The 14,852-nt window shown below is 46.8% G+C and overlaps 1 protein-coding gene across 1 annotated transcript; it reads left to right on the top strand.

Moving 5' to 3' along the window:
- Positions 1–5,932: 5,932 nt before the first annotated feature.
- LOC123412815 (26.2 kDa heat shock protein, mitochondrial-like) lies at positions 5,933–6,973 on the top strand. Its single transcript, XM_045105762.1, has 2 exons — positions 5,933–6,165; positions 6,277–6,973. Exons 1-2 carry the CDS (start codon positions 5,973–5,975, stop codon positions 6,588–6,590), a joined length of 507 nt encoding a protein of 168 aa, XP_044961697.1. The 5' UTR covers positions 5,933–5,972; the 3' UTR covers positions 6,591–6,973.
- Positions 6,974–14,852: the final 7,879 nt, after the last annotated feature.

Raw genomic sequence — 14,852 nt, 5'->3', positions numbered from 1 at the left:
TTAACTTGGCATTTTCCTCCACAAGATGTACATGCTCACAACAGGGGTTAGTTACACAAGCATTATCAATTAACACAAAGGGAGGGCACGTAGAGATCTCCTTGGTAAGTTTTGCTTGGAGTTGATCATGAGACTCTTTCAGAGAGAAATGAGCACCTTTCAAGGCCTTGTGGGCCTTGTCAAGTGTGTCAAACTCCTCTTTGAGTCTGTCATGGCCAACCCCAAGAGCATACTGTTCAGACTTAAGCATGCGAATAAGAACAACATCGTGATCTAGTTTCTTTTGCATTTTAGCGCAGTCATCGTTATATGACTCCTCAAGAGCCAAACGAAGAGTGTGCTCCTCTTCTAGAGCATTAGATAATTCGGCAATTTCATCGGCATAGTCACGACTGTGTCCCTGAAGCTCGGAGATGGTCTCCTCATGAGACTCAATGAGGTCAGTGGCCTCACCTAGTTGTTCCACGAGAGCAACAAAGTGCTTCTTGGATTCTCCCTTAATAGTGCACAGAAACTTGTCAAGATCATGCTCATTAAGTTCCTCAACATCACTATCTTCAACACAATTTAACAATGAAGGAGCAGAAGCAATGTTGGTCTTAATGATGGGAGTTACCTGATTGATACCTTTTGCCATGAGGCACTTGGTGATGTGGTTCTCGTTGGGGGCGTTGAAGAGAGACACCTTCTGGGGAGAGGTAGTGGCAATAGCAACAGTTGCCATTGCCACTGTATCATCATCATCATCTGAAGGATACTCTTCAAGGGCCACCATCCCTTTTGGGTGAGGTTTCTTCACAAAGTTGTTCTTGATTGGAAATGATTTGGTTTTGTCTTTGCGAATGAGCTTGCCTCCGTTGTATTCCCTTTTCTCATAGGGACATTCGGCCACGAAGTGACTCACGTTACCACAGTTATAGCATGTCCTTACTCGTTGTTTGGGTTTGAATCCACTTGAGTTGTTCTTGGTGAAAGTGGGTCTTGAGTTCCTCTTGTTGCCCCAGAATTGCCTTGATGCAAGAGCCATGTGCTCATGATAGGCATACTTTGTGTCCTCAGGGCAGCCCTCCTCTTCCTCATCTTCTTCTTCTTCTTCAAGCATTGCTTTTGCTTTCAACGCCTGGTTGGGTGAAGTTGTCTTTGATCGAACACGAGAAAGTGCATTATCGGCTGTTTCGTTCATGATTGAGATTCCAATGAATTCATCCAACACCTCACTGGAAGACAAGGAGTGAAAGTCTGGCCGCTGACGAATGACTGATGACATAGCTTTGTTGAAAGGCATGATGGCTTTAAGGAACTTGCGTTTGACCCATGTGTCATCCACATCCTTGCTCCCATGATCCTTGAGTGCCACAGCAATAGCAGTCACCCTCCGATAGAGATCACGAGGGTCCTCGTCTTCCTTCATCACAAACTCATCGGCCTTATCAAGTATCACTTCATAGTTGGATCGTTGAATGCTTGAGCTTCCCTTGTACAACACCATAATATGCTCCCAACAATCCTTGGCCAAAGTGAAGGGACGCAAGTGAGGAAGATCTTCAGGTGGCACTGCAGATTGGAGAATAAACAAAGCAGAGTGATTGTATTGATTGTCTGCATCTTCTCTCGGAGTGAGGTTGCTTGGATCATGGGGATAATATCCTTGCGCAATGATTCTCCACAAATTTGTTGAGCTGTGATTCAAATGAGACCTAATAGAAAATACCCAGTTAGCAAAGTCACCTTTCACAAGCTTAGGAGGAGGACCAACAGGATTAAGACGTGGTGCGGGAACGGATCCTCCATAGACCATGGGGGTGGAACTGAGGCATATGTTCCAGTCCCATCCTTTTCGTGAGATGAGGGAGGTTGCATACCTTTAGTCGCTTCCTTAGAGGAGTTGGCCTCCGAATCGGAAACGGTGGGTTTAACCACTATAGCCGGTTCGGGTGAACTTTTAAATCCCTCAATTAACTCTTTAAGCATGGTCTTGACCTCGTTCGTCAAGGACGTCTTGAGAGCGGCCATAGTCGTATTCAAGTCGTCCCTTGTGACCGAAGTCAAGTCCATGGCCTCGGGTTGCCCATGGTTAATTCCCTCTTCGCCTTCCATACTCTTCGGGTGGTTAAACCCTTAATAAAGAGACGTGGCTCTGATACCAATTGAAAGGATCGATATGGTTGGCTAGAGGGGGGGGGTGAATATACAACGACCACTTTTTAATTAATCTTAGCAAGTTAAGGTAAACAACATACGGGTTCACAAATAATACGACAATGAGGTGAACCCTAAAGAAGCTAACAACGAGAGCTATTAAAACAAGTAAGATATAGTCACAAGCATAAGCAAATACAAAGTAAAGGATAGAGATAACCACAAGTGGAACCGATGGAGACGAGGATGTGTTACCGAAGTTCCTTCCCTTTGACAGGAAGTACGTCTCCGTTGGAGCGGTGTGGAGGCACAATGCTCCCCAAAAAGCCACTAAGGCCACCGTATTCTCCTCACGCCCTCGCACGATGCAAGGTACCGTGATTCCACTATAGGTGCCCTTGAAGGCGGCGACCGAACCTTTACAAACAAGGTTAGGGCAACTCCACACAAAGCTTGGAGGCTCCCAACTAGACCACGAAGCTTCACCACAATGGAATATGGCTTCGAGGTGACCTCAACCATCTAGGATGCTCAAACACCCAAGAGTAACAAGATCCGCAAGGGATTGGTGGGGGAATCAAGTTTTCTCTTGGTGGAAGTGTGGATCTAGGCCTTCTCAACCAATCCCTAAAGAATCAACAAGGTTCATCGACTAGGGAGAGAGATCGGGTACTTTTGAGCTTAGGGAGCAACAATGGAGCTTGAGAGGGTAAGAGATGAGGTTCCACAGCTAGAAGAACCCTTTATATAGTGGGGGGGAAAATCAGACCGTTTTCCCACTCTCCGCCCGAGCTCCAGCGGTACTACCGTTGTCTGCAGCGGTACTACCGCTGGCACTCCAGCGGTAATACCGCTAACCAGGGGCGGTACTACCGCTGGATGCAGCGGTACTACCGCTGGAACTCCAGCGGTACTACCGCTGGGCCCCTGGTAGTACAAAAGTACTACCACCGCCAAGAAAGTCTTCGCAAAAAGGTCCGTCCATGAACTACCGCTAGGCAGGCGGTACTGAGCTCCTGGAGCGGAACTACCGCTGACCAGGGGCGGTACTACCGCTAGGTCCAGCGGTACTACCGCTGGGGACCAATTTGCAAGGAGGAAAGAAACACAGTGGCGGGGGCCGCTTCAAAAATGAAGGTAAGGGAGAATATGTGAAGTGCGCGCGTGCAAAGATAGATTCCACCCAAACGTTTCCACTACGGATCCCCTCTTAATAGTACAGCTTTCCTATGACTCAAATAAAGAGAATCGTAGAGAGCGTCGTGCTTCCGTTCCATGAATGAGGAGACGAGTCGTCTTGTGCCGTTGACGTGTGTTATCTGAAACCTTAACAAACACGGTTAGTCCTTTACGGTACTGTCATCAATCACCAAAATTACTTAGGCATAAACTATGCCCCAACACCACGTATGTAACTGTTTTGCACCCGTTGTATGTGAACATTAAGTATATCACACCCGATCATCACGTGGTGTCTCGAAACGACGAACTGTCGCAACGGTGCACAGTCGGGGAGAACATAATTTTATCATGAAACATGTTTTTACAAAAATGTGCAATTGAAATAGATTTGATATTGTGAAACACGCGAGTGAAAAGTGCAATCATAGTCAACATGTGAAACTAATTATATATATGATAATGTGTAACAGTTTATTTTAAATGAGTGCAATAAGTTATTTCAATTTTTAAAAATTGAAATACTTGTTATTTTTTTGAAAAAAAGTCAACAGAAAGTGAATGTAATGTCAACACGTGAAACTTATTTAAAAAATGTGTAAAAATTTATTTGAAAAGAGTGAAATATGTTTTTGCAAAAATGTGCAATCGAAATATATGTGATTCTTGTGAAACAAGCGAGTGAAAACTGAAATGTAAAGTCAACCTATGAAACGGATTATTTGAAAATATTTAACGGTTCATTTCAAAGGAGTGAATGGTGTTATTTCAAAAATGTGCAATTCAAATAAATGTGATTTTTGTGAAAAAAGTTAGTGCAAGTGAAATGTAACTTCTGAAACTGAAAATAAAATGCCATCAACCAAAAGCGAAATATTTTCTCATGTTGAGAAAGGCATAGACAATAATATAGAAAAAGTGCAAACAAAATGTCATGGTAGCCTACGAAAAAACAGTGACTTGGCAAAAAGGCCAATGTAAATGTAAAAAAATAAACCAACAAAAAGAGAAAACCATGGTCCAAATTGTAGACAAAAGAAGATCGTGCATGTCAAATTTGCATATTAGTTAAAAAATTCATACAAGGAATTTGCCTTGCTTTACATTTTCAATTTCATAAACTCATAGAAATCACACACTGGAAGTTGGCATGATCCAAACAATAAACAATATTGCCATGCTCTCATAATAATTAAATTTCCATCCTCTTATAGTAATAGAATTGCCATATGTGAAGGTATTTTTTTCTTCCAAAATTGCTATGAAAATAATTGATAAACTATCCCAAAGCTTGCCATGGTAGCATTACAAAAAAGACTAAATTTGCCTGTTTGAAACTGAAAAATGTTATGATTTGTCATGGGACCATAAGAATATGGGAGCTGCTACGCATCCACCGACGGATGTTTTAGTAAACATCTCCCACCTGAAGGGCCGTCCGATCTATGCGCAGCCGTCCGATCCGCTCCGGCCTGGCACCCCATAATTCCTGAAACGACGGTTGAGTTGCAGAAACTTTCGCTTTGTTGCAAGAAATAAACTTTGGACCCGTTAACTCCTGAAACAACGACCGAGTTTCAGAAACAATTTGCTTGTTGCAGGATTATTTTTTCTTCGTCTTTCTGCAACATAGGTACTTTTGCGGAAGAATTTTTTGTAACAAAGGTCATGTTTCAGGAATTTTTGCAACAAAGGTTAGGTTGCAGAAATTTTTGCAATGTTTCATGATGCGACTGGTGGCGACCGGATGGCCAGCCGGCGTCGGGGCCGAGCGACTGGCGGCGTGAGAGGGTGCGGGGGGGGGGGGGTGGAGGGCCCCGGCATCGAGGGCGACGGCGCGGCTGGCGGCGCAAGAGGGTGGGGGGAGGGCCCCGGCATCGGGGGCGGCGGCGCGGCTGGCAGCGACTGTGGAAGGTCGTCGGCGTCGGGTCGAGCGGCTGGTGGCGCGGGGGTGAGGGAGGATGGAGAAAGGGGACGGCCGGCGGCGCCGCCTGCCACCGTCGAGAGGCTACTGCTCTAAGGGATCCAGATTCAGATCCTGCAACATAAGAGCTGTTGCGGTGCGTGAAGCCCAACAAATGGTAAGTTACAGAAATCATAATCAGATAAGTCCGTATGTAACACGTATCGCATGCACAAGGCGGCAGATGCCTGCATGCGATCCGCCGACTGGAGGACAGAGTTTTCCTAAGAATATTTTACTAGTAAAAGTTTCCATCTGTATAAAAAAACTTGACAATTTGACATGTATAACCTGACATAACAAATGCAGCTGTCTATGGCTCCCGCGTGAGTCTACCAAAATATATGTACGACAGGAATTCTTTGCAAATGTAGTCCAACTTTGAAAAGGAAATCATTCGTGCCCGACGTAGCTGAGCACATCAAAAGTTAGCATCACCCATGTCGCCCTAATCGTGTATTCGTATATCAAGCAGCACGAATCATAAAACTGGGGCCACGCGAATTTTCCGAAAGGCTCGAGAGCTCACCTGATCTCTCTGGAAGCTTCTAAACCCAGTTCACCATCCCCTCCCCCAAGAAATCTCTCCCGCCCCTCCTTTACAAAACCCCCTCCATTTCGCATCCAAAGTCATCACAGCAGAGAGAGAGAGAAAGAGAAAAGAGAGAAGACAGACATAGAGAGAGAGACCATGGCTTCCGCCGTCGCTTGCAAGGGTGCCACGCCGGCCAGCCTCCTCAAGTCCGGCGCTCCCGTGGCCTTCTGCCCCCTCAACACCACCGCCGTCACCGCCGACCACCGCCCGTACAACACCCTGGTCAAGGAGGCCATCCGCTACGACGACGACGACCGCAACCTCGTCCTCCCCAGCTTCTTCGCGCAGGGTATGTCTTCCTTGCCTGTGACCTCTCCTCTGCCGTTCTTTTGCGTTCGTTCTTCATATCGCGAGGCAGGGTTCTGATCTGTTTTTGCCGTCCTCGATGTTGATTCTGCAGACGTGCTTGACCCGCTCGGCGCGCCGACCAGCATGGCCCGTCTACTGTCTCTGATGGAGGGCGTCGCAACTCAGACCGGCCTCTCCTCCACTGCTGGGGCGTCGCGGCTCGGGCGCTGGGTGGCCAAGGAGGAGGACGGCGCGGTGTACCTCGAGGTGCCGATGCCGGGGCTGACCAAGGAGCACGTCCAGGTGCGCGCGGGCAAGAACATCCTGGTGATCAAGGGCGAGGGCGAGAAGCGGCCCTGGGACGGCGACGACGACTTCGCGGTGTCGAGGTACAACCACCGCATCGAGATCCCCGCTGACGCCTAAAAGATGGACAAGATCAAGGCCGAGATGAAGAATGGCATGCTCTGGGTCACCCTGCTCAAGCTGAAGGAGGAGGAGCGCAAGGACGTCTTCCACGTCAAGGTCGAGTAGTCCTCCTTGTTCCACTGCTCATGGAGGACGCCTTGTTGATGTGGTCATGTTTTGGTGTCTTTCTTCCTTGTTTTGCTTCGTTGAGCGTCTTGGATCGAGTTCGACTAGTAGTGGTCTCTGGTCTGGCGGTGAAGTCTGTCATGAACTCTGATAGTTTCTTCTATGTTCGGCATGGGACGAACTTGCTTTGGTGGTGAAATTGGTCATGACATTCTGTTGATTTCCTCAAGTTGGGCATATCATGAACTGATTTGGTGCTAAAATTTGTCATGAAACCTTGTTGATCTCCTTAACTTTAGCGTGCTGGACTAATTTAGTGATGAAATTGGTCTTGATCTTTGTTGATTGTCTCAAGTTTGGCCTGATGAACTACTTTGATTATCTTAAGCTAGTCGCATGTCTATCCTTTCTCGTCCTTGATCTGTATTGCTTTTGCTTTAAGCTTTCTGTAAAAAGCTGGGCAGTTAGCCAGTTACTGCTATTCCTTTAAGCTCTCTGAAACATCGACTGATCCCCTCCAGTTTGACGTCATGGAGTTGGTGAACGGGCAGTTAGCCAGTTACAGATTGATATGATTTTTTGCTGGCTGTTCCGTGAATTTTGTAATTCTTACGTGAACAGTCAAAGGAGATAGCCGTTTGTTTGTTTATTATGTCCTGTCCTGCTTCGTTGATTTTCTCAAGTTTAATGTGATGAACTGATTTGGTGGTTCCGTGACTCTGTTTACTTCTTGTATGAACAGTAACCGTTTCAGTTTGTAGTTGCAGCGTTATCGTGTGAACAGCCATATTAAAGCATCTCTAACAGACACCGTTTCAGCATGCCCTTCGTAAAATAAACATCAAAATATGGGTCCACACAAAATAAAACTGTGGAATAGACCAGTAAATGATTCCGATCTGTAGTTCTTTTTAAGGGGTACGGTAAACATTCCTAGCGAACCCGTGAAAATAAGAATTTCGAAGCCAACCCGAGAGCGCCCCGCATATACAAAAGACCGTTGGCGGGAGTCCAACTGCCATCGGAACCCTCGTGACTTGGTCCCGGTCGCCACCCTGTTCGTTCCCGTCCGTCGGCCGTCTATCCCCGACAGTCACCCGTCCATCCCCGACCGCCACCCGTCCATCCTAGCCGTCGCACGCCCGTCCTGACCGACGCACGCCTTGTCCGTCTTGACTAGATTCGGCAACGACGACACGAACTAGCTAGCTAGCTCCTGTATGGATTCTGGGATCGGGGCTAGCTAGCTAGCTAGCTAGCTCCTAGATGGATTCCGTGACGGAGGAGCTAGCCAGCTCCTAGATGGATTCGCGATGGAGGAGATAGCTTATCTCCTGGATGGATTCCGCAACGAGTGCTTCGTGCGAGTCGTTCTAGACGCTGGCGGTTCCATGTTTGGCTGCTCCGTCTTCTCTTCATCGATTTTATAGGTGCGAATTTAGTCGATCATGGGCACGTGCGAGAGGAAGAAGAAGATGTGTGGAAAAAAAGAGAATATTCGATTTTAGAGTTTAAGTTTAAGGGGTCTGTTCGGCCGCAGCTGAGACCAACCCTTAAAACGCGTTTTCCGCAAACTGAAAACCGTATTTTCAGTTTCGCGTTTTAAGGGGTCTGCTAGAGATGCTCTTAGATGGGTATTTGTTTTCTCGCAGGGAGTCGAGGAAGAATCTCTAGGCGTGACTTAATTAGATTTGCTGCAAGAATATGACTATATATGCGTTATTGTTATACACTCTTGTAATGCTGCAAGACACCGAAGATGCTAGTCTTGATAGGACTAGCCCCTTCTCTCTATTCTCGCTTTGTTGTAGTCAGTCCAGATATAACCCCATGCCTTTGATACTGATGCATACTTAGCATAGTTTTGATGTTAGTCTTGCGAATACTTTGGATGAGTACTCACCGTTGCTTTTCTCCCTCTTTTCCCCTTGATTCGATTGTCGCGACTATATGATGGAGCCCAGGAGATGGCATATCATGTCGACGATGACTACTACCCCAACGGTGCCTAATAACTACGCGGACGCTGTTGACTGGAGTTATTGTCGATGAGTTGCTGTAGACGTAGCCATGAATGTCGATGTCGAGGTAGCCGATCATGGTGATGTAGTTGTGGTCAAGGTAGTCATGGTCGATGTGTGATCGTCGTGGATGATGAAGCCGCACAAAGCCGGATGCGCAAAAAAATGCGCTATGATGGAGCTGCAGACGTGGACGATGCACCTTGTGGATGTTAGAGGGTGCCGCCGGCGATGAGTCCGCCGGTTTTGCAAGGACCGGAGGAAACCCATCGAGCACACATTGGTTTTGCCAGAACCGTGAGGCCGTGTAGGGGTTGTCACTATTGTGACGCCGTGTCGATGCAGCCGTGCCATCGTGGATGACGCGGTCGATGCCGTCGTCGGAGTTGCGCCTTGCAGAAAAATCTGTCAGAGGACGCTAGTTGTCCATCTTGTGGACGAGGGGCGGCGTCATGTTGACGAAGATGTTGGTGAAGACCATGTTGATGAAGACCTTGGCTATGAAGCGTCGGCGGTGGCGTCGCAGCAGCGTGTCGACGATAATGTGTCGCTTGAAGGCGTCCCTTGTGGCGACCAAGTGTCGATGTCGTGTCGCGCCGGGGAAATCGATGAAGAATTGCATCACTTTCCACACCGGCCTGGCATGTGGATGATGCGTGTTGATGTCGCTTCTCAAAGATGTACTCGACAAAGACGCGATGTAGTCGTACAGCTCGGTGTCGCGGCGGCACAAGGTCGGTGGAGAGCACTCGGTGCAGGTGACCCTCCCGGTGTGCCTGCTGTGAGCCGGATCAATGAAGATGTTGATCATGCAGCTAGGTTGTCAGGGTCGTTGGCTCGGTGGAGATGTCGGTGCACGTCAGCAACTCGGTGTAGATGGCTCGTGGCTGATGGAGATGTTCGATACTGGTCGGCTCGCTGTCGCGGGTCGACGTCATACGTGGAGCTGGAGTCGACGAAGTTCAGGAGTCTGTCCTACCGTCATTCAAGTCATGCATGCACATGATGAAGAGGACTTGGCGTGCGTCGGTGCAGGCGGCTTGTAGCTTGCTGCAGAAGATCACGTCGGCTTGCATGCAGTCGACGAAGATCGGCTGTGCGGCGAAACTGCGAGCCACCGTCCTCACGAGCATGTGCATGGATAGGTTACCCATGTTTAGGTGCTCATGCATGCAGTCCACATGCGCATGATTGTATCATATGAAGATGACGCACTCGTGTAGATAGCTACTCCTAGATGAGGAACGAGAACCCTGCTCCAGGCCTGCTTGTATGCGTCGATATGGTCATTGCGTGTGTGCATCTCGCGTGCGTAGATCCGCCCGATCGAACACGCGTCGAGTGCATGCAATCGCCCCGTCAAGGGCACGCGCTGGTGCGTCGATCGTTTGCATCCGTAGATCGGATCAGTCACCCCGTTGCGGCGTCGATCTGCTTGTACACGCCGCCGGAGATGCATGAGAAGAGCCGCTGCTTGCATGGGTGGATGGAGGCGCATCGGTGCAGATCATATGCACCCGCTAGAGGGCGTGAGGCGATCTTGCGTCCGGCGTTGACCGTCCCGCACATGGCTGGGCAGATTGTTGATGTAGAGCCCGTGCGCAAATGGCTCTGGTCATTGTCGCGAGCCAGAACGCGTCATCGTCCCACGTCGGTGCAGCCTTGTGCCCCGTACGTTGCTATAGTCGTGCGCCCTCCCAGTGTTGATGCATCCGTGCGTGGGGCTGGAGGTGCACGCCCACGGAGCCGACGCCTCGGCAGGTAAGACTAGATGAAGATCTTGATGCCGCTGCGATTTTTTTGTGCTGGTTTTCACCGGATTTTGGGGATTTATCGAGTTTATTTGGTGGCTAAAGGAAACCTAATGTACTAGAATTTCGAAAATTGGATCTAAATTAGTCTAAGGAACCAATCAAATCTTTGATCGATCGGGTGCCGCACCCCCGAGGAGAGGAGATTGATCTCCCCGGGGGCGGCGCGCTGCAAAAGTGGTGGGAAGGCTTAGGATCGGCGTCGTGAGACTAACCGCTCTGATGCCATGTGAAAACTGTATGATGGCTAATGTTTGTTGTTGTTGTGTTGTTCTAACCCTTGTAGGGTATATATAGGAGTACACGAGGGATAGAGGCTTGGAGTACAAGACAAGTTACATGTGGTTTAAACTAATTCTATCTCTATCTTCTTATCTCTAACTTAAACTCAGTTATACTTCTAACACCTACTACTACGTCGAGGCCGCTGATACGTCTCCATCGTATCTACTTTTCCGAACTCTTTTGTCCTTGTTTTGGACTCTAATTTGCATGATTTGAATGAAACTAACCCGGACTAACGCTGTTTTCAGCAGAATTGCCATGGTGCTGTTTTTGCGCAGAAATAAAAGTTCTCGGAATGACCTGAAAATTTACGGAGAATTTTCTGGAATTTATGAAAAATACTAGCGCAAGAATCAACAGAGGAAGTGGAGCCGTGAGCCCACAAGCCCACCAGGCGCGAGTTCCCCTGGCCGCTCCTGGCAGGCTTGTGGAGCCCACGACGCTCCACCGCCTCCAAATCCAGCTCTATTTAGTCCGTCTCGCCCGGAAAAAAAAATCAAGGAGAAGATTTCATCGCGTTTTACGATACGGAGGCACCGCCACCTCCTGTTCTTCATCTGGAGGGCAGATCCGGAGTCCGTTTTGGGCTCCGGAGAGGGGAAATCGTCGCCATCCTCATCATCAACCTTCCTTCATCGCCAATTCCATGATGCTCTTCATCGTTCGTGAGTAATCTCATCGTAGGCTTGCTAGACGGTGATGGGTTGGATGATATCTATCATGTAATCGAGTTAGTTTTGACGGGGATTGATCCCTAGTATCCACTATGTTCTGAGATTGATGTTGCTACTACTTTGCCATGATTAATGCTTGTCACTAGGGCCCGAGTGCCATGATTTCAGATTTGAACCTATTATGTTGTCGCCAATAGATGTGTGTTCTTGATCTTATCTTGCAAGTTGTAGTCACCTACTATGTGTTATGACCCGGCAACCCCGAAGTGACAATAGCCGGAACCACTCCCGGAGATGACCATAGTATGAGGAGTTCATGTATTCACCAAGTGTTAATGTGTTGGTCCGGTTCTTTATTAAAAGGAGAACCTTAATATCCCGTAGTTTCCATTAGGACCCCGCTGCCACGGGAGGGATGGACAATAGATGTCATGCAAGTTCTTTTCCCTAAGCACGTATGACTACATACGGAATACATGCCTACATTAGATTGACGAACTGGAGCTAGTTACATATCTCTCCGTGTTATAACTGTTGGATGATGAATAACATCCGGCATAATCATCCATCACCGATCCAATGCCTACGAGTCTTTTCCTACTGGTCCTTAAAACGTTACTCTGATGCTACTGTTACTTTGCTGCTACTGCTGTCACTTTGCTGCTACTGGTTACTGTTGCTATTTCTGGTATCATACTACCTTGCTACTGATTCTTTGTTGCAGATACTAAATCTTTCAGGTGTGGTTGAATTGACAACTCAACTGCTAATACTTGAGAATATTCTTTGGCTTCCCCTTGAGTCGAATCAATAAATTTGGGTTGAATACTCTACCCTCGAAAACTGTTGCGATCCCCTATACTTGTGGGTTATCAAGACCATTTTCTGGCGCCGTTGCCGGGGAGGCACAGCTATATTCTCTGAGTCACTTGGGATTTATGTCTGCTGGTCACTATGAGGAATCCAATAGATCCAAGAACTAAAGTCTTACCCTCAACTACGAGGACAGGTAAGCAACTGCCATCTAGCTCTGCACTTGATTCACCTTTAGTTATGAGTAAGTTTGCGGCACCATCTCGAGCTAGAAATCTTGATATGTCGCATGTGCTTGATGATGCTACTTCTTCTGCCCATGATGCTTATGATGATGCTATGCTTGATACCGCTTTGCCTGATGATGCTATGCTTGATACTGCTTTACCACTAGGTGCATTCCTTGATGCACAAATTGCTAGAGTTGCTGCTAGATGTGATGATACTTCTGAAACTACTGAGATTATTGAAGTAGAACCTGCTATTTTGCCTGCTAGAACTAGCTCTTCTAGATATGAATTGCCTGGTATGCCTGAGTGTTATGTTATGGAGGGAGAGATAGCTGAGGACTTTCTTGCTTGTAAGGATAGCTATGATGTTGAGAAATTACTGCACAAGTGGAAAGAAAAATCTTTGAACGCTAGGATGAAATACGACCCGAAGTTTGCTACTTCGCCTATCTTTGTGACCGATAAGGATTATGAATTCTGTGTCGACCCTGAGTTAATCACTCTGGTCGAATCTGATCCTTTTCACGGTTATGAGTCTGAAACGGTTATAGCCCATCTTACCAAACTGCACGATATAGCCACCCTATTCACTAGTGAGGAAAAGATCCGCCACTACTATATCCTTAAGTTGTTTCCTTTCTCGCTAAAGGATGATGCTAAGACCTGGTTCACTTCTCTTGCTCCTGGTTGTGTGCGTAGCCCCCAGGATATGGTCTACTACTTCTCTAAAAAATATTTCCCTGCCCATAAGAAGCAAGTTGCCTTGGAGGAAATATACAACTTTGCACAAGTTGAACAAGAGAGTTTCCCACAAGCTTGGGGGAGGCTCGTCCAGCTGCTGAATGCTTTGCCTGATCACCCTCTTGAGAAGAATGAAATACTTGATATCATCTATAATGGACTTACCGATGCTTCCAAAGACCACCTAGATAGTTGTGCCGGTTGTGTTTTTAGGGAACAAACCGTAGAACAAGCTGAGATCCTATTGAATAACATCTTGTGCAATGAGAATGCTTGGACTATTCCCGAACCACCTCTGAAGCCAACTCCGAAGAAAAGAGGTATTCTATTCCTCAGTCCTGAAGATATGCAAGAAGCTAAGAAATCTATGAAATAGAAAGGCATTAAATCTGAAGATGTCAAAAATCTACCACCTATCGAAGAGATCTATGGTCTTGATAACCCGATACAGGTAGTAGAAGTAAATTCTCTTCAGAGATTTGGTGAGAGTGATATTCCTTTTGATAAACCTGCTAGCTTATGCCTGGATGAATTTGATAACTTTGTTGCAAAACAACACAAAGTTTCAATGATTATGTTAGCAGACAATTGGAACAGAATGCTCGTATGCTTAGTCATTTAAGTGCTTGTGTGGACAGAAATGTCAATGATCTTAAACTTCTGAGTAAACATGCCTCTATGGTTACTACTCAGGTAGAACAAGTACTTAAAGCCCAAAATGACTTGCTCAATGAGTTGAATGACAATTCTGTCAGAGTCGTCACTAGAGGCGGTAGAATGACCCAGGAACCTTTGTATCCTAAGGGTTGAACAAGATTCTCAAGGAGTTAGCGCTAATGCACCTAGTCATCCTAGGAAGAAGAAGAAAGATGATAGGGATTTGCACGCTAGCAACCCTGTTGCTGCTACACCTGAGAGTCCAAAAGATGTCTCTGTTTCTGATGCCGAGACACAATATGGTGATGAACATGAGCCTAATGATAATATCAATAGTGATGTTCATGTTGATGATCAACCTAGCAATGATAAGGATGTGGAGATTGAACCTGTTGATCTTGATAACCCACAGCCTAAGAATAGAAGATACGATAAGAATGACTTCACTGCTAGGAAGCATGGTAAAGAAAGGGAACCATGGGTTCAGAAACCCATGCCCTTTCCTCCCAAACCATCCAAGAAAAAGGATGATGAGGATTTTGAGCGATTTGTTGAAATGATTAGACCTGTCTTTCTGCAAATGTGTTTGACAGATATGCTCAAAATATCTCCGTATGCTAAGGACATGAAGGATATTGTGACTAATAAGAGGAGGATACCTGAGCTTGAGATTTCCACCATGCTTGCTAATTATACCTTCAAGGGTGGAACTCCTAAGAAACTAGGTGGTCCCGGTGTGCCCACTATACCTTGCTCCATTAAAGGTAACTATGTTAGAACTGCTTTATGCGATCTTGGAGCCGACAAATCAACTGCTTTCCCTATCGGCATTTGCGAGGATGTGCCTGTTGTGGTTAGCTTATGATCTTGCTGAAATTCTGGATATGAGTTAGACATAGTTGCAACAACAAGATCAAACAGA

The sequence above is a fragment of the Hordeum vulgare genome, chromosome 7H (genome assembly GCF_904849725.1).
Source record: "Hordeum vulgare subsp. vulgare chromosome 7H, MorexV3_pseudomolecules_assembly, whole genome shotgun sequence".
Lineage (NCBI taxonomy): Eukaryota > Viridiplantae > Streptophyta > Magnoliopsida > Poales > Poaceae > Hordeum > Hordeum vulgare.
Note: the sequence above shows the minus strand (reverse complement) of the source record. Positions and strands in the feature narration are given on the sequence as shown.